The sequence below is a fragment of the Nematolebias whitei genome, chromosome 17 (genome assembly GCF_014905685.2).
Source record: "Nematolebias whitei isolate Nwh7 chromosome 17, NemWhi1, whole genome shotgun sequence".
Taxonomy (NCBI): domain Eukaryota; kingdom Metazoa; phylum Chordata; class Actinopteri; order Cyprinodontiformes; family Rivulidae; genus Nematolebias; species Nematolebias whitei.
The window spans coordinates 22,915,039-22,935,596 of NC_056514.1; the positions used below are offsets into that span (position 1 = coordinate 22,915,039).

The following is a 20,558-nucleotide window of genomic DNA, read 5'->3' on the forward strand; positions in this document are numbered from 1 at the left end:
TGCTGTGCACTAACACATACAAGCATAAAAAACTGTAAAATCAACTGAAACAACAAAAGTGATGAAATGTTAATAAAACCGTAAAAACAATTAAAACAAATAAATTAACAACAGTAAAACCAACAATCCAAGCTGAGTTAAAAGATTTGTAAGAAAAATTGTAGGTAGACGTACATTTGCTGAGTTTTGTTGACAAGTCTCATTGTTGACTTTGCAACTCTATACTGTATGTTTTCAAATGCTTAAAAATATATAAAACAATTTTAAAAAGGCATTTTGATTAGTGATGAATGACTTTGCTGAAGTTTGCTTTAGAAGATGCAACTGAGTTATTAAAGCTAAAACAAGAAAAACGGTAGGACTTGTAGGAATTGATGAAATCCCTGTTTTCCTATGGAGAGTTTTAATGTAAATAAGGTTAGATATTTGGAATGGTATAAAAATTACAATAATGTGTCATATCATAACATATTATTCCTGATCCTGAAAACTACTGGAAAAAATAGCTGAATCCCAGTTGAAGGAGAAGTTAGAGGATCACACTTTCTTAGAGTTATTCCAATCTGGCTTTAAACCTCTCCACAGCACTGAAACTGCTCTACTGAAGGTTTTTAACATTTTCCTAGCCACAGATGCAGGTGATTCTGTGCTGCTTGTTCTATTGAACTTTATATTTGCTTTCGACACCATCGACCATGAGATCCTCATTTCTAGGTTGGAGCAGTGGGTGGGCATCACAGGGTCAGCCCTCAAATGGTTTAAATCCTACCTCGCTGACAGAACCTTTTGCGTCATCATCAAATATTTTATTTCCACTTCGGCAGCGCTCCAATGCGGGGTACCGCAGGGGTCCATCCTCGGTCCCCTTCCCTTTTCTTTATACCTGCTGCCACTAGGTGCTATTTTCCATAAACACAACATACCCTTTCATTTCTATGCCAATGACTGTCAAATTTACTTCCACCTAAAACACAGTGGTACACGTTCTATTCAACCTCTTCTTGACTGCCTGGCTGACATCAGGGACTAGATGGCTTTAAATTTCTTAAGTTTTAATGAGAAGAATACCAAAGTCATGTTGTTCCCTCCAAATGGCCCAATCATGAACCACAGTATCGACCTTTCCTCTCTAGCCCTGTTAGAGAAACTATGAGTCACTAATCTGGGAGTGATAACGGACCCTTCCTTGAAACTTAACAGTCATGTAAACATGATTGTTAAATCCTGTTTTTCCAGATGAGGCAACTGTCTAAGCTGAATCCCATATTGTCCAAAAATAACCTGGAAACAGTAATACATACATTCATAACATCCAGGCTCAATTACTGCAACTCGCTCCTGTTTGGAATCAGTCAGACCTCCATTGCACGACTACAACTAGTCCAAAATGCTGCAGCTTGATTTTTAACCAGCACAGGCAAAAGAGAGCACATTACTCCAGTTCTGGTCTCCCTGCACTGGCTACCGATTTACCTTCAATCCAGTTCAAAATACTCCTGTATGTTTTTAGATCACTGAACCGTTCTGCCCCCTCTTATCACACTGATCTTCTACTTCCATATGTCCCACCTCGTTCTCTGAGGTCAGTAGATCAGCTGCTTCTCTCAGGTCCAGGAACCTGTCTAAGCTCAGAGGCGACAGGGCATTCCTTCTCTTTCGCAGGCCCAAGATTGTGGAATGACTTACCACTGCTTGTCAGGCAGGCCCCCTCCCTCACAGTTTTCAAGTCCCGCTTCAAAACTCACTATTATTCCCTGGCTTTTACCACTGTATGATCTGTTTTGAACCTGTCTGTATAATACTGTGTAGCCATTAGACTATTATCTTCTGCTATTATCTATATTTTTATTTTACTTTGTTTTATGTTCTGCTGTGTGCTTTGCTTGTTTGTTTTCTGCTGTACAGCACTTTGGTTGGCCTTGCTCCTGTTTTAAGTACTCTATAAATAAAATGGTATGATCGAGCTGAACATTTTAATGTATGTTTCAAACTGCACAATGTATACAGTAGTAGTATGATTGCAAAAATCCTAGAAAAACTACATTAAAATATGACTTTAAAACTCTATTATTCTCTATTCTAATGCAGCTCTTCTTCCGCCACATATGAAACCTGCAGCAAACACTGATTCTTACAGTCAGCCACTAACGTCCCCCAACACCAGCCATCAGATGTTCAAATATAACGAGCCGAAGCAAGAACCAGATTTAAACAGGAATCTTGTGGATCCTGACTATACCTATGCTATACCAGAAGGCTCGGGTGGAGAAGTGAAGCTGCCGGCTGGACCTATATTGCCATCTGGTAAAAAAAACAAAAAATATATAATTCCTATTTTTTCCTTTTTTTCTTATTCAGCTTATTTCCAGCTTGTGTTGAGATCCCAAACTGTTTCCTCTCACAGCCCCTGATCTCCCTCCAAGACCTTCATTTTTGGAATTGATGCCAGAATACGTGCTGGTGTTACCCTCGACCCATCAATCATCCTCATCCTCTCGGTCATTTCCTTCAAGCACATCAACTGCCTCATCATTTACCTCTAAAGGTATTGCAGTACGTGTCTTATTTAGTTGTTTTATCTTTAACAAAATCTAAAGCAGGCAATTTCTTGGTTTTGTGTTATTCCCAATTTCACAATAGCAAATAAGGAGCTGCTGCCAGGAAACCCCAATGTGGTTCTTGTCAGTTTAGGAAAATTGCTTGCAGAGGAAAGAGGTTGGTGACTTTGATCAATATCAGTCATTTGGTTTACATTTTATAACAACTATCTTATTGCAGCGATTTTACGTTTTTTAGTGCAACCCATACAAGGAAGGCCCACCTCATGTTCCCAGTGTGGCTCTGTGTTGGACAACTCCTATGACAACAAGGTACTGCATTATTTTTAACATTTTCTCTGGAAATGACACTAAAGTCTTTTTTTTAACCATGAGAACGGAATGATGAGACTTTATAGGCATCACCTGGTGGGAATGATGAATTCTTACTTGGTGACTGTTTTGTTTAATAGCAGGTTAAAGTGTGCTACTTCTGTTGGTCCCGGAATTTGACCAGTCCTGCCAGTACACCCAGTTGTCCTGAAAACATTTACTGGGATGAGGTTTACCTGCTCAACCCTGATGACGAGCCCCTGTGTGCTGCCGAGGCCCTGCTGCTCTTCTGTATCGACTCCTCGGGCTCCATGAGCGTCACGTCCAACGTACAGCAACTAAAACTTCTTATTTTAGCAGCATTCATTAAAAAAGTATAAAACACTAAAAAATAATTTGTCTTCTTTTTAAGGTGTTGGAGGGAGAGCAGGTTGTCTACAAAACCAGGCTGCAAGTAAATGTTCAGATTTTGGCATTGCTTTGATAAAAATGTGAAAATAACTTTTCCATAAGCATGAGACCTTCAGAAAGCTCAAATAACTTATCAAGACTTCTTTAAAAGTCTTATTTCCGTTGCACCTTCCACATTTCAAAGACAAAATATAAAGATGCAGAAAGTCTGGCTCCTTGAGGAACGACTCGTGACTTTTGCACGTTAAGGAGTTCTGTGCTGCTCTGAAGGACGGGTTGGTGATGGTCGTTTTCACATCAGTTTGTCCAGGGAGCCGTGCTGCAGTGTGTTCAGAGGCTGAGTGAGCAACAAGCTGAGGTCCGAGTGGGGCTCATCTCCTTCAACTATCAGGTCCGTGTTGTCACAGCTCATCTCCAACTTTCCACACATTTTATCTGTGATTCTCCTGACTCACGGTTCTATGTTGTCTTTGTTGCATTGCTTCATCTCCTCACGGCCACCTCCAGGTGACGATGCACGGCTATAAGAATTGTAAATCCCTGCTTCTGAGTGGAGATGACCTGAATGACAGCGAGTACTTGAAGGAGGCCGCAGCCAGTTTTCCCAGTCCACCTCCACTTTCACAAACCATGGGATGCTTACAGAGACAAGTCATAGGGTAAGCAGCATTAACTGAGCTCCCATGTTATTTGTTTACATTGGTATATACATTTGGTATCACTTTACAATAAAGCTCCCATTATAGATGGCTTACTATAGGGATGTACAATATTGGATTTTTGGCCGATATACCAATATGTTAAAACTTATTTGGCCGATAACCGATAACCGATACCAATACCGATATTTCCCCCCCTAGCCCTACTTACAGAGACTACATATCTTTCTCTGCTGTGAAATTAAAATACATTATTCTGCATGGTCTTTGTCAGTTTGGCCCGCTACCAAATGCAGATGCCAAAAAAGGGACTGAAAATGACACAACACTTCAACTTGGATTATGTTTAATGTCAAATTTATTCATGACGTTTACTCTCTCTAACACAATGACAACACTCGAACAGTGCAAATTTGTAAATTTTCACAAATCTAAACTCAACCTGTTCACAAGCGACGTGAAAAGCACAAAGTAGTGCATTAATACATATACCTGACAGATTCTTGAATTAAAAATTAACTTAAAACAGAAGCCTTTTATATCGGTGAGTTATTTTGATGGAATGGCTGATGTCCGATATTCAACTTTATCGCTAATATTAACCGATACCGATACCATGCCAATAATATTGTGCATCCCCAATAGATACGCTATTAATTCATCTATAAACACTTTATAAATCATTAAAAACTGCTTATTATGCATTAATTAAGAGTGACAGAGATAAAATTAAAAAAACTGACCAATTTCTTGCCAAATAGAGAGCCACATCTGTTCACCTATATATTTCATCTAGAGTTGTTATATTAAACATTTCAGGCTAAATTACTACACAATAAGCATTTGTAAACCTATTTATTTAGCATATAAATTGTACTTTATCACTGCATTATAAGTATCTACAACTAAAATTATATCCTAAAAAAAATAGGTTTACAAATGCTAATTGTGCTTAGAATTTAGTCTGAAATATTTAATATAACAACTCCAGATGAAATATATAGGTGAACAGATGTGGCTCACTATTTGGCAAGAAACTGGTCTTTTTTTTTTTTTTTAAATCTCTGTCACCCTTAATTAAAGCATAATAAGCAGTTATTAATGATTTGTAAAATGTTTATAGAGGAATTAATAACTTATCTATAAACAATTTGTTAGCTATCTATAAGGGGAGCCTTACTGTGAAGTGGTACCATAAATTCATTATATAAATTCAAGTACGTTTTTGGGGTTGACAGTTTATCTGCGAATGGAGCCACAGCTCTGGGTCCAGCAGCTCTCCTTGCAATCACGATGGCCTCCAGACACCCAGGCTCAAAGGTACGTTTTGCTGCTAAATCTCAATTTAGTGTCAGTTTCACCAAACTGAGAGGCTGTTTTAAATAGACCTGAAACTAGTTGTATAGTGCTCTACGCACCAAATAAACTGTTTTAAAGTAAATTATAATAAGATGTGTTGGTTGATTTTTATTTCTTTATTTTCAATCTTTTCTTTCTAAAACAAAGTAAATATTTATAGAGATATAGAAACAAGAAAATATGGATTATTATGAAATGGGAGCTGAACAAGAATAAACTTTTGCCTATTATATTACCCTCAACTAACAGGCCTAAATAACTCATTACAGCACTTTGCCTGCACTCACGCACACAATAATAGCTATAAAATGTGAAAACATACCTGCAGAGCTGTGATAGTTGGTTAAATTCATGCAGTTGTCTGTGATAAATATTAATTTTGAAATTTTTTTTTCCTCTGTAAAATCCTGATTTGTTATTCCTGCTGATCTTGAAGGTGATTATCTGTACAGATGGGAAAGCCAACGCCAAGCTGGGGAATCTAGAAGAGGAAGACAACGATGCTCGCACGCTCCTCTCATCCACCATCTTCTACCAGGACCTCGGGGAGTTTGCTGCTAATCAGGGGTTGGCATAGAAATCCAAAAATATCTCCAAAATATAAAAAGGATTAACAGGCAGTGGAAATGCTAACAGACTCAGCAGTTTAGACATCTGAAGAAGTGTGTTTCTACTAATGAGGAGCACAGCGATGAAGGTCATTCTGAAACAACCTTGTCTTTTCAGTGTGACAGTCTCGGTGCTGTCCATAGAAGGAACTGACTGCAGGCTGGATGAGCTGGGACGACTCGCTGACCGCACTGGAGGGAAAGTAAGGAGCTGCATGATTTGCTACATCCAGTTAGTCATGATGAATACACAAACTCAACTCTGAAAAGGTTGGAACATTGTGCAAAACAGAAATTAAAAACAGAATGCAAACATTCGCTCATTTCAAACTCATATTTAATTCACAATGTAAAATAATGAACAGTAAAAAAGATAAATGCACCCCCATACCATCAGAGAAGCAGGGTTTTGAACAATGACAAGCCGAATCATCCTTCCCCTCTTAGTGCTGAGGACGTGGTGTCTGTGCTTTCCCAAATGATTTTAAAATTGTATTTTTTCTGGCATCAGATCAGTTTTCTTAAGTGAGTTTTGACACAGAGAAGACAGCGACGTTTCTGGATGGTGTTCACATACGACTTCTTTGTTAGATAGGAACACTTCCACAACCAATTATCTATAAACGTAGTTCACTGTTCCATCCACAAATGTTGCTTAGAGCACTGAGTCCATGCACTGATGTCCAGAATCAGATCTGATTTTAATGCCGTGGCCCCTGAGAACCTGAACATCACGGCAGCCAGAAATGCCATTCATTCATGTCCTATGAGCTCAAACAGCTCCAGATTCTTGAAATAGTTTGATAATTTTATGTACGTATATATAAAATTATTATAATTATTGTTATAATTATTATGAACTGTGTGTGATGGGATGTTCGAAGGTCTCCCAGTTATTATCTGTTGAGGAACATTATTCTGACATTATTCTACTAGTTTGATTTTAGCTTAGTTTTTCACAGACTTGTGAACCTCTGCCCATCTTTACTTCTGACAGATCCAGCCTTTCTATAATGTTCTTTTAACACCCTTTTAATTTACTTACAACCTAGCTGTTTTTTGTTTAATTTTTTTAATACCATTTTATTTCACTTGTTCTTCTCAGTCTGTATGCTTCCTTTATGATTGTCTGTTGTTACTGTTGTCCACTGTTGTCATAACTCTTTTGTTAAAATCAGATCTCTCTTGTAAATGAGTCCCCGAGGCTCAATGGGATTAACCTTTATAAATAAAGGTTGAATGAAATACCCATTCCTCTTACTGATCTATTGTTAATCAACCTAATTTGTTGCAAAACAGCTGTTTTCTCATTCATTCTTCTTACTTTTGCAGACTTTTGTTGCCCTTGTCTTGTCTTTGAGATGCGTTGCAGCTTTCCAATTCAAAATTACTTGTTTTTCCTCAAAAATTGAACAAATTCTTAGTTTAAATATGGGATAAATTAAAATGAAGGTTCATAACATCCTGAAGCATGTTCAATAATGCATGTAGAAAAATTTAACATCGTTAAGTCAGGTCCTCGGGGCGGATTCTTCTTGTTGAAACGTTTCGTCTTTAATCCAAAAGACTTCTTCAGTTTGAGGAGTTGCAATAAACTCACTCTTATAAATAGCACCTTCTCATATGAGCAGGTGCCATCTGTACTGACGGAAGTCTTCTGGATAAAAGACGAAACATTTCAACAAGAAGAATCTGTCCAGAGGACCCGCCTTAGCTTTGTGAGGTTCATAACCTTTGCAAATCATTGCATTTTGTTTTTATTTACATTTTATACAATGTCTCATCTGGTTGCGTATGTTTTAATTTTCTATACCAAGCTTAAAACATGTGTTTTGTATGTCATCAATTTCTGTTATCTGCAGGTGGTCATAGCCAGCCCCAACCAGCTACACTCGGAGTTTGAAGAGATTATTCAGAACAGGACCGTGGCTACACACTGTGCAGTAACGTTACTGCTGCCCAAATCACTGTAAGATCTGCACCCCCACCAGTACATGCTTCCCAGACTCTTGGCACTTAAAGTGTTTTCAGGTGCTCCGAGCTGCAGCGGTTCTAAAGCCCACAGCACTGACTCATGTTCTGCTTTGCTGCAGGAGTTTGAGAGGAGAAAAGGAGGCTAGACACAAAGGGACCAGAGAGGTGGGGAACGTGAACCCAGAGACGGAGATCACCTTGCAGTTTGGAGCCAACGAACGGGACACAGAAGGTGAGAACAGACTGAATGGTCAACAAGGTACTGTCAGCTGTGGTTTGGCTTGGAAAAGCATTCGAACAGGAGGTGTGTGGTGCCAGGTTTGAGAATATTTCAAGATGTGGTATTATTTTTTTGTTGCCAACAAACACTTGAAGTCTCACAATCAGATCGCAGTGTTAACAACACTGCGAAGTGAGAGACGGCCAAAGTTGTTGCAAATGAAAAACAGTTTACAAGCAGAAAATAACAAATGGACCCGGTAATTGTTGCTTGGCTGAAGCAGAGGTTCAAGCTTAGCTGCTTCCTGTGGGGGGAGGAAGCTGCTGAAGAAACTGGCAACAACAACAACAAAAAAAGAGTCTGTCAGCTTCATTAAGTTGAAAAACCTTACAGCTGATTTATGGATTAAAATAGATTTTTTTGCTCTTAAATCCTTGGTTATCCTGAGGACTTTGGTGCTTTCCTCAAAATGACTGACTGCTAATCTATCTGTCAATCTACTTCCCATTCAAGTCAAACTGCAAAAGCTCCCATTTAATGGACGGTAAAGCAAACTTCTCAAATTAAAAAAATGTCTGTAACTCAGCCTGATTTACAGATGTGGAGCTGAAATTTGGCGTGTGAGTATCTAAAAGTCATCAAAACATATTCTGAGTGTTAACAGATCTCACGATGTCCTACGGGATCATTCATGTTCCAGGTTTGACCACAACGGTTCCAACTCCATTTCTCAACAGAAGATGATCTTAATCTAAAACTAGAAACAAATCTAGAACAGCGGAGGGTGATATGCATTCCCTTATGCAATGTTTTTAACAATTATTATTATTAATGTCTCATTTTAATGTAAGAACTTCTAGCAGCTCAAGTATGTAGCTTGGCCTGCTAAGCCAATTCTAATATTTAATTTTGTATTGTGTCAAAGTTGTTGCTTGGATTTTAAAGTTTTATCAGAAAAAAAAATACTTTACTGAAGTATAGTTTTTTTTTTACTATAAAAGGGAATCCTCTGAAAATGAATCAATGAGCTACAAGCCTGACCAATTTCTGGAAAATCTATATTTTTTCCATTACTGAACTAGGTATTTGGTTTTAGTCATTCACACTGACTATTAGGTTGCTTATTCCTGGTAAAATAATTCATATAAAACATTCATTAACAAAAGTTGTAATTAAGGGTTCTTTGATTAAACAATAAAAATCAGGTGACTAAAATACAATTTTCCTCTGAAGGACACATTTATGAAAAGTTTGTTCTGATCTTAGCTTTGGGATTTTAGAAAACCTTATAAGGGTAACTGAAGTCAATTTTATTTATTTTATTTTATATGTGACAGTTTTCTTGATGCACATACCCTGGACTTGCAGAATAACCAACAAGTGTCATTAAACTGTGTGTGGGCAGTAAATCACCATAATGAAGGCTGTTTACAGAATCAGAATAAGCTTTATCGTCATTGTACCGGGATACAGTGAAATTATGTTCGTACGGTCGTCCGAAAGAAGGGCGGAGTGCACGTTGCTGCTGCTATCATAGCGCGGCCCCTTATTCTTTATCAGAATACTTTTAGATAGAAAAAAGGAATAGGCCATGAGGGTGGATAGTGGTATTACAAAAAAAGATTTCTTCACATCTCATCTTTATTAGGACACAATTTGATACATCAAAAAGCTCTACCAGCAAGCACATTTATAAACGTGATTACATTACATGCATTGGACGTCAAGACGTTGAGATTTGTCCATGAGCCCTTTCAGATAGGCCATAGTCCTCATAAGATGTTGGTCAGCTGGCATGGTTCTGATAAGCCTGCACAGAAGTTCGGGAGGGGGGGGGGGGGGGTGCGATGCATGAAGCTTTTGTCCCTAGTTACCCATGTCCCAGGAGAAATTTGAGAGTCGGCTTGTATCTGAGGCCAAATGGGGGAGTCAGATTCAAATAAGCCACAATTGTTAATTTTCTTTAGACAGACTGTTTTTTCTTGCCAGCCTTGAGTCCTGCTGGAACTTCCTTGGTCCAAAATGGCCAAATTTATGGGAATCCACTCCACTGATCCAGGTTATGAGCCTCCTCAAGGTCGATCCCACATGCTGTCGTGTCCTAGAAGCCGCAGATGGCCTGCAATTCTCACAAAATCGCCTCCATCTTACGATTTAGCTCAATCAGCTGATTTTGAGTCCTCATAGCACGTACCAAACACAGACTCAGAAGCTTTGCCATGGCCGAAACTGCTGCCGGTGTCTTCTTCAAGTTGATAAAACAGAGCCCCACCAAAGAGCAGAACCCCTGCTATCATAAATCCAAAATATAAATGTCTTCAGCGTCCTCCTGAGACAGAACTGAAAGACACATCAGATGATCTCTCATGTATCCCCGCAGCGTGAGTCTCAGCCAGGCAAGAGGGTTCTCCAGGACCCTGTCATTTTGTTGAAAAAAATTTGTCGAGTTCGTTGACAGTCCAGCTCATCGTCCATAATAGTATTTTTGTTCGGGAGATGTGTACCAGGAGCTCAGAGACGCACAGAAAGCAGAAGTAGGAGGAAAGGGAGAACAAGGGGAGGGAGAGCAGGAGTGTCCGCCTTGAGCGAGAGCCAGAGTAAAAAGTACAGTAAAATAAGATTGTTCTGTTTACTTATGTGGTATTGCTCATGTGTTCTCTGCCTGTCTATAATGAATACAAATTTGTGATCATTTGAGTATACAGTACATCTAAAGGGAAGGGAATATCAGCAAAGACAAACATGCAGTCACTTATCTGAACTGATTTTATCACTGGTTCTTCACACAGGTCTGATCTCATCACCATTTTAATTGTAAATCTAAAACAGTGATTCAAAACATTTTTATACATCTCTGCACTCCAAAAGCACTAAAGTAGAGACTTGCATTATTATTATTTTTCTGATTATTTTCAGTGCCAGCATTAACTTCTGGCAGCCATGTGTCCATCCAGCTGCAGATCAGGTACAAGAGGAGCAACGGACAGATGATGCTCCGAGTGGTGACAGTGGAGCGAGAAATTATTGATGACAGGTAACATTAATGCTGCCATCATTAAAATAAGCATGGATCTTCCTGAAGTCTGTGAGACGTTGTTCTGTGTGGCTCTCTCTTTAAGAGTGCCATGGAGTAAGCACTGAAGCACCCTTAACTTAATTCTTTTTGATAACCTTTTCTGTTTTCAATTCAATTCAGTTTATTTACTGTATATTCACACCCTTCAGTTTAAAAAAATACACCCATTAAACATATGGCTCGATTGGGAATGATGTGCTGTTACTTTTGGGACTGGTGCATTGCACAACTTAAGACAGAATTCACAACAATTACAATAAAATTCCCCACAGACAACGATGGATTCTGGAAAAATTAAAGAGAAAATCCGTCTCTTTGGAGCATCTCGAGTACACATTCACAGCAGAAACAGTTTTCAGTGTTTATTTGGGTGCCAGTTATATTTTATGGGACTGAAATTGCATTTTTTATATTTTATTTGGGTTTTAAACAATCCCACTTAGGTGATTTTTTTTTTTTTGTCTTTAAGATTTTTCAATGGAATTTTTAATTAATGTCACGCTATAAAAACTTTAAAATCCTTTGCAAACAAACTCGTCTTACTTCCACAAAAGTTTTACTACATTACACATCAAAGAGCATCTCTCTGCTGTAGGCCGTACAGCAGAGAGCGAACACCCAAGACTTCATTAACTGTATGTTTTAGCTCAAAATATTATTTTCAAAACTTACTCTTTTTAACTTGTTATATCTCCCAACATAAAACACTGTCAAAACTTAAAAATGCACATATGGGACCATTAGTCTTCTGCCACTCACGGTTGAGGAGCTTTAAAGATCCAACTTGTAGTTTTCACCCAAACGTTTGAGGCTTACATTTCAATCTGTTTCTGCCTGTCGGTTTGAATGAATGTACACTTTTTCTAGTTTATATATCATTCTTATGTTACTGGGGCGGCTGTGGCTGGGTGGTTAGAGCAGTCGTCCTCTAATGGGAGAGGTGGGGGTTCGATTCCACCAGCAGTCACATGCTGAAGTGTCCTTGGGCAAGACACTGAACCCCTCATTGCCACGGATGTGTGTCCCATCGGTGTATAAATGTGATAAAGCACTGATTATTCTTTGTAGAGATCTAGTAGTGCTGTATGAATGGGTAAATGAGGATACAGATTGTAGTGTAAAGCGCTTTGAGTATCTTGAAAAGATAGAAAGTCGCTACATAAGTAGTCCATTTAGCATTTGTTACAGATGTTATTTTAGGCAGGACCTTCAAAAATTCTTCAAAGATTTTCTAATTGTATTCTAAAATCTAATCAACATTGTGTTTTCACCTTCAGAACAAATTATATGCATGTTTTTATTATTATTATTGCCAGTTTCAGCACAAATTGATCTTCCTGCAGGTCCAAATCTGCAGTTTTCTCTTTGCAAACACGGGTTCTCGTTCATTCCAACATTTACTCACACACTGAACGAAGCTCTCAGCCTGATCCTGCTGTACACACTGAACGAAGGTCACACCACTCATCCTGTGAGCGGACACAAAGTGGCCTGCACGTGTGTGCGTTTGCACTGTAATATAAAAGCAATGCTGCTGCTGTAAATGTTGAGCAGCTCTCTCATGATCCTCCTCCTCCTCAGCTCGGTGGTGCTGTCCTCCCTGTCCCTCGCCATCCTTCAGCTCAACTCGCTGCAGGCCAGCGCCGCTCTGGCTGTCAGAGGCCGCTTCCTGGACGCCAAGAAGGAGGGAGAGCTGCAGCAGCAGCTTATTGAGAGGGCCATGTGAGTAACAGTAGGTAGCATTAGTGGGCGGCCAGTCACAGAGGTGCTTTATGCTTAAACCCAACAAAGGGGTTTAATGAAGGCTGCTCATTCAACACAGACTAATTTAAGCAGACTGCAGTCAGGCGTATTTTGTTTACTGAACACGTCTTGAGCTCGACAGAAACTCTGTTTTGCAGAGAGTATAATCGCAGTACAGAGGACAAACAGACATTCAAAGAATGGCTCAAAACCATGGAGCCAATATACAACAACATGCATAACTTCACAAGGGTGAGTTGATTCATTTCTCTTTATCCGAGCCGCTTATTGAAATCAGCACACGTGGACTAATTCCTCCTTTGCGTCTTTTCCAGAACAAGTCTGTCATTTCTGACTCGCAGGTAATTCAAGACTTAAATTGCCTAGATGCTTTCAGAGGGGCACATTTTGCTTGGCTTTGACTTTAATTGTTCTCCTCCCACCAGACTCTAACTGACGCCGGCGCAGCGCTGTTCTTCATGATAAAGCACAGCAACAGGAAGTCCATTTTACTGAAGGATTAACATCGACTCCAACCAGCAACTCACTTCATCAGTGATGACACTATAAATATTTCATATACTAGTCATAAAATTAGAAAATCATGAAAAAGTTGATTTATTTCAGTAATTCCATTCAAAAAGTGAAACTTGTCAATTATATTAATTCATTACACACAGACTGATATATTTCAAATGTTTATTTCCTTTAATTAAAATGATTATTTCTTTTAAACCCCAAATTCAGTATCTCAGAAAATTAGAATATTGTGAAAAGTTTCAATATTGACGACACCTGGTGTCACACTCTAATCTGCTAATTAACTCAAAACACTTGCAAAGGCCTTTAAATGGTCTCTCAGTCTAGTTCTGTAGGCTACACAATCATGGGGAAGACTGCTGACTTGACAGTTGTCCAAAAGACGACCAGTGACACCTTGCACAAGGAGGGCAAGACACAAAAGGTCATTGCTAAATAGGCTGGCTGTTCACAGAGCTCTGTGTCCAAGCACATTAAGAGAGGCGAAGGGAAGGAAAAGATATGGTTAAAAAAAAGTGTCCAAGCAATAGAGATAACTGCACCCTGGAGAGGATGGTGAAACAAAACTTGTTCCAAAATGTGGGGAAGATTCACAAAGAGTGGACTGCAGCTGGAGTCAGTGCTTCAAAAACCACCACGCTCAGACGTATGCAAGACCTGGGTTTCAGCTGTAGAGAACCTTGTGTGAAGCCACTCTTGAACATGAGACAGCGTCAGAAGCATCTCGCCTGGGACTGCTGCCGAGTGGTCCAAAGTTATGTTCTCTGATGAAAGTAAATGTTGCATTTCCTTTGAAAATCAAGATCCCAGTGTCTGGAGGAAAAGAGGAGAGGCACAGAATCCATGTTAATTGAGGTCCAGCGTCAAGTTTCCACAGTCAGTGATGGTTTGGGGGGCCATGTCATCTGCTGGTGTTGGTCCATTGTGTTTTCTGAGGTCCAAGGTCAACGCAACTGCCAACCAGGAAGTTTTAGAGCAGTTCATGCTTCCAGCTGCTGATCAACTTTATGGAGATGCAGATTTAATTTTCCAACAGGACTTGGCACCTGCACACAGTGTCAAAGTTACCAGTACCTGGTTTAAGGACCGTGGTATCCCTGTTCTTAACTGGCCAGCAAGCTCACCTGACCATAACCCCATAGAAAATCTATGGGGTATTGTGAAGAGGAAGATGTGATACACCAGACCCAACAATTCAGAAGAGCTGAAGGCCACTATCAGAGCAACCTGGGCTCATAACACCTGAGCAGTGACACAGACTGATCGACTCCATGCCACGCCACACTGCTGCAGTAATCCAGGCAAAAGGAGCAACAACTAAGTACTGAGTGCTGTACATGTTCATACTTTCATGTTCATACTTTTCAGTTGGCCAACATTTCTAAAAATCCTTTTTGTATTGGTCTTAAGTAATATTCTAATTTTCTGAGATACTGAGTCTGGGGTTTTCATTAGTTATCGTTTATAATAATCAACATAAAAAAAAAACATTTGAAATATATCAGTCTGTGTGTAATGAATGAATATAATATACAACTTTCACTTTTTGAATGGAATTATTGAAATAAATCAACTTTTTCATGATATTCAAATTTTCTGACCAGCACCTGTATATCAAAACATTTAGTACAATTCTTGTTTTAGTTGAAGATTTTGCAGTTTTATGTGTCATATATAGAATCTGATTAGTAAACGGTGAGTCTGATTGTTTTTGCACAGATCAGAACACATTCAAGATGACGTTGTCCTTTACATGAATATTTAATTTTATTTAAAGAACAAATCCATGAACTCAAAACAAATTAAAGAGCATTCCTTAAAGACGTGTCACCCGCTGCCTTTTATTCCAGAGTTTTAACATTTTATGGTGAGAACAGATGAGTTGGTTCAAACCTTGAAAATGACGTGCAAATTTTCATTAAATATTGCAAGAGATCTGTTGGCTTTCAGTGTGTTGAGGATGACTCTCAGCTACTACCACGGAAAACTTTAGCTCAATATCTGCAATACTGACTGAGTTAAAGCCGATTCTGGGTTTCCGTCAATTAGCTGTTGTGGCCATCTTGAACCAGAATTACTCCAGTAATCAGTTATAGATGCGTGAAATCCATGATTTGCTAACATGACATTTATCTCTGTTTTTCATTTTTGCCCACTTCTCTCCATTGAAAATCAAAAAGCTTCTTAAACAGTTGCACAGATGCAGATAAAACATGAGCACTAATATACTTTAAACAGAAAACTCAGGACATTTTATTATATTTTATTGGTATAAAAATGTTGCATTTTGGAATGTCACAGACCTTTTTTTAAATCACATCTACTTGAATAATCATAATACTAATAGATGCAGAGTGAACTGTTAGGATGTGGTTTGATCCTGGGAAACAAAGTTTAATTAAAAATAATGGAAAACATTTAAGAGAACGATAAGTTATTTTTTTTACTGCAAGTTGTATCAAGCTAGTGTTGACAGATGACGGATAATATTAAGTTGGACTACTAATAGTAAAATTGTTAACACATATACATGTAACATCCATCAAATATGGTAACACAAAACAATAACAAAGCACTTAAAATTCACATTATAATTTTTTTAATATTATAACTTTAAAATATATGTTTCCCCTTAGAATCAGACCCCTAAATTAAAAAAAAACATCTTAAGGGTTTCTGTTTCTATGTGAAAATACAGTAATACAGTTTAAAGTTCATCTTTGACTAAGTACTCGGGCAGAGCCTGAAAAGAAGTCACGGGAACAGTCAGAGAAATGGCACTGGGTTCGATGGTGGAGGCAGAAACTTCACCGGCAGGAGGGGAAGAAGGGAGCGGGTCCAGGCAAATAATTTGAAGATCGTTGGTTTGTGCTGTAGCGCCGGCGTGAGTCCGTAAGTGCTTGCGAAGGTAGGCAGCAAACAGGAAGGCTTTGCCGCAGTGAGGACAGTTGTGCGGTTTGCTGGCCGAGTGGATCTTCTGGTGTTTGCGCAGTCCAGATTTATTAAGGAAGCCTTTGCCGCAGCTGTCGCAGACGTGCGGCCTCTGCTTTGGATGCTGCTTCTCGTGCTCCTGTAAGTCTGCCAGCTGTGCAAACTCTGTGTGACAGGTTTCACAGACGTGCGAGCCCAAGGGCACGAGCTTGGTAACAGCCGGAGGAGGGGAGTCAATTGAGTGAAGAGGCTCGTGGGCCTGAACTTCCTCCCAGGTGCTGAACGTCACGTCGCAGTGACTACAGGAGAACTGAGGGAGAGTTGCCGGGGCAGTGAAGCTGGACGTGGCTGCAGCGTCACCAGCCTCCTCCTGCTGCTGTTTCTGCTCCGACTGCTCAGCGAGGTGAGTCCTCTCGTGTTTGCGCAGGCTTGAGGACACAACGAAGGACTTCAAACACTCCTCGCATTTGAAAGGCCTCTCTCCAGAGTGCACGCGCCGGTGCTTGTTGAGGCTGGAGCGTTCGGCAAACGACTTGTCGCACTCTGTGCACGAGAAGGGCCTGAGACCTGTGTGGACGAGCATGTGGCGCCGCAGATCCCAGGACGCCACAAAAGCCTTGTCGCAGCTCTGACATTTGTACGGCCTCTCTCCAGAGTGAACCCGCTCGTGCACAGCGAGATCAGCCGGCTGCCGGAACCGCTTCGAACACTTATCGCAGGGATAGGGCTTGAAACCCAAGTGAGCTCGCTGGTGCCGACGGAAACTGGAGGGGTCGGAAAACATCTTGCCGCACTGGGGACAGAGGAAAGGCTTCTCACCTGAGTGTGTGCGGAGATGAGACTGGTAGGACGACAGCTGAGTGAAGCCCTTCCCGCACAGCTCACACTGATAGGGTTTGTTCTGAGAGTGAATGCGCTGGTGGCAGGCCAGCGATGAAGAGCGGGAGAAGGCTTTACCGCAGTCGGAGCACAGAAACGGCTTTTCTCCGGTGTGCGAGCGTTCGTGGTTCTTTAGGTCCTTCAGCTCAGTGTACGTTTTGCCACACTCGCTGCAAGCATACGGCCGATGGCCCTGGTGATTCCGCTTGTGTTTTCGGAACACCGAGGGATCCGCGAAACTCTTCCCACATTCAGCACAGAAGTACGGCTTCTCTCCAGTGTGAGAGCGCTCGTGCACCTTCAGTTTGGACAGTGTGGGGTAACTCTTGGAGCACTGGTGGCACGAGTAGGGACGCTCGCCACTGTGCTGCGTCATATGGATCCTCAGACATATCGCCTGCATGAAGGCTTTCCCACATTCGGTGCACACAAAGGGCTTCTCTCCGGTGTGAGAGCGGCTGTGGTTCCGCAGCTCGGTGCACGTCTTGTAAGCTTTGTGACAATCCGGACACTGAAAGGGGCGCTGGGACGAGTGGGTGCGCTCGTGTTTGGAGAGCTGAGCTTTGTTGGGAAATGTTTTTGCACACTCAAAACACACATGTTGCTGCTTTGCATGTGCTGACAACATGTGGCTCTGCAGAGCTGACAGACTCCTAAAAGTCTCAGTGCACGTGGAGCATTTGAAGAGGAGTTTGGTTTTTGGAGGCCTACCTCTGCCACGTTTTTTAGCAGACTGATCCCTCACCACCTCCTCTTCTTCTTCTTCTTCTTGTTGGCTCTCTTCTTCTTCTTGCTCGGGTGGGTGTGTGTGCTGCTCTGCGAGAGGTGGGCTGCCAGGCTGAGGAGAGGCCATCCTTATCTCTGCAAGTCAGTAAAGGCACACTAAGATGGGGTTTGCCTGGTATTTTATGCAGTTTTAACTACATAAACTGTTGCTGAAACTGTGATAAACTCACCCTATTAGTTAAAACATCCTCAATTTCCTATTTTTTGGGGTCTAATTGAATTTGTTGTGTATATCAAAGTGATTTTGAAGGTCAGTCACACAAGTGGAAAAAAAATTGCTCCATCTATCATTGTTTTTGTGCTCTCGCTCCCATCTAAGCTTAAAGCCATCGTTCATTTCATTTTTATCTGAATTATTATACGCAACATTCTTGAAATGTTAAGGATTTCTTTCTGACAAACAACAAAACAATAAAAAATACTGTACAAGTATTGTTTGTACCAATACAAGGTTATTTTAACTAACTCAACTTGGAGCGGCTGTGGCTGAGTGGTTAGAGTAGTCATCCTCCAATGCAAGAGTTGGGGGTTTGAATCCACCAGCAGTCACATGCTGAAGTGTCTCTGGGCAAGACACTGAACCCCTCATAGCCTCTAATGTGTGTCCCATCAGTGTATGAATGTGATCTAAAGCACTGATTATTCTCATTAGAATGATTTGTTCAATTAGCTTTGTAGAGATCTAGTAGAGTGCTGTTTGAATGGGTAAATGAGGACACAGATTGTAGTGTAAAGCGCTTTGAGTATCTTGAAACAAGTTAAAAGGCGCTATATAAGTACAGTCCATTTACCATTTGTTTAGTTCAACCAGTTTTGATGTATTTCAATTTTTCTTTACTATTTTACAAACACAAACAGAAAATGTGACTGAAAATAGAGCAACAATGAGAATGTTCATGGAAAAGATGTTCGAGATGGAGAAGGTTGGTTTGTATTTACGCACAGATTTGTTGCATAAAGTATGAAGACAAAAGTGCTTTGTTTACATTGAGTGCATACCCACATTCCTGAATTGCACATCAATATATCTGGAAAACTATAGAAATAATCTCTTTCAAATTCTGACTAACTTCTTTTTTTATTATTATTTCATAGTTTGCATTAAGTACTTTTAATTAATACCTGCAAAATTAACTATTTATTACTCACACTGTAATGGTACACTGATTGTAAAGTGGTGCCATATTTCTGGACACTTTTACATTAAAATAATGCAGTTTATTCAGATTAACAAATCCAAATACACTAAACTGAGGTAAAAGATAAATGTTAAAAGCCGTCAAAATCAAAATAAAAAATATTCAAACATGGAGTATTTCTAATCAAAATAACAAAGTTATACTAGTAGATTTTTTTTAACTAAACTTTAATTAGTAGCCCTTGCACTTGTCATTTTTAGGTTGAAAACTGCATTTTAATGTACATCTTTGCAGTGGGTTTGAAAATAATAAATTCGACATATTTTTCCAAAGATATGGGGATAAATTACGTCACTGAATATGTTGGGTAGATGCCAGTAAATGATGATGGACCACGGAAAATAAATGAAAACATATGCATTGTTTAAAGTCGGATAATCAGAAAAATATGTGCGTTTATTCACAAAATGGCTGGCATTAGGACCTCAGGGACAATGAGCTAACCGCTTTGATGCCAGAGGAAGTTGGCATGTCAGAGATTACTGTGCACACAATGACTGGCATGTAGCAGACATCAGACTAATGTCAAACATCACATATGAACGTGAAGGTATCGCGAAGAGCTGGACACGATATGTACGTATATCTTTGTGCTCGTTTGCGTGCTACAGTAACTCAAAATGGCTGGCTTTAGGACCGCTGGTTGCACCAAATCACTCACATCATCGCCATGACCGTGGATTTAAGGCTGAGACATTTCTACAAATTTTTGGCTTGGCCATTAAACGATCATAAAAAATATATACAAGTCAATCTTACCGATATCAGTACATCAGCAGTTGGCCGATGCGGTCTTTGAACGCAACAGATTTTACGCTGATTGCTGTTTACTGGCTCCCTGCTACAGGGCGGCGCTAGGACCCTGATGACGACAGCTGTCGGAAAGCAAGCCAAGTGTGTAACAGCGTTAAATTATAAACTTTTCAGATTAGCCACATAATAAAATAAACTGTAAACATTTTGGAATAAGACATAGTAAAGTTATGTCATTTTAAATAATGGCTTACCAGCTATTTTTTATATATGTGATCAAGGAAAATAAAAAAGTGGCGAAAGTACGATTTAGTGGCTAGGTACTAAGCTAAAAACGCCAGCCAGTTAATCCAGCCAAATAAGCCACTAATGTAATCTACTCAAGATGATTTAAAGGAAAGAACTTTTAAGCGAACTATTTGTTTACTTTTATTTTCGTACACCAATCGCTTTATGTTAATATGAAGTAGAAGCGGTGCAAGCTTGAACGTTAGCCAAGAGGGAAACATTTGGCTGCTGCACATTTCCTGTTTCCTAGCAACAATCGCAA

The 20,558-nt window shown here is 39.9% G+C and overlaps 2 protein-coding genes across 2 annotated transcripts; one reads left to right on the forward strand and one right to left on the reverse strand.

Annotated features, from left to right (window-relative positions):
• Positions 1–2,219: 2,219 nt before the first annotated feature.
• LOC119424174 (circularly permutated Ras protein 1) lies at positions 2,220–13,444 on the forward strand (the record flags this gene model as incomplete). Its single annotated transcript, XM_037691643.1, has 18 exons — positions 2,220–2,304; positions 2,405–2,545; positions 2,641–2,715; positions 2,797–2,870; positions 3,011–3,199; positions 3,283–3,324; positions 3,583–3,672; positions 3,789–3,940; positions 5,179–5,260; positions 5,736–5,866; positions 6,026–6,110; positions 7,770–7,876; positions 8,001–8,113; positions 11,018–11,135; positions 12,759–12,899; positions 13,079–13,172; positions 13,256–13,282; positions 13,367–13,444. Coding segments are annotated over 18 exons (1,824 nt in total), but the record flags the coding sequence as incomplete, so codon positions are not given.
• A 2,723-nt stretch (positions 13,445–16,167) lies between these two features.
• znf668 (zinc finger protein 668) lies at positions 16,168–20,112 on the reverse strand. Its single transcript, XM_037691644.1, has 2 exons — positions 20,015–20,112; positions 16,168–18,131 (listed from the first exon to the last, which is right to left on the reverse strand). Exon 2 carries the CDS (start codon positions 18,121–18,123, stop codon positions 16,168–16,170), a length of 1,956 nt encoding a protein of 651 aa, XP_037547572.1. The 5' UTR covers positions 18,124–18,131; positions 20,015–20,112.
• Positions 20,113–20,558: the final 446 nt, after the last annotated feature.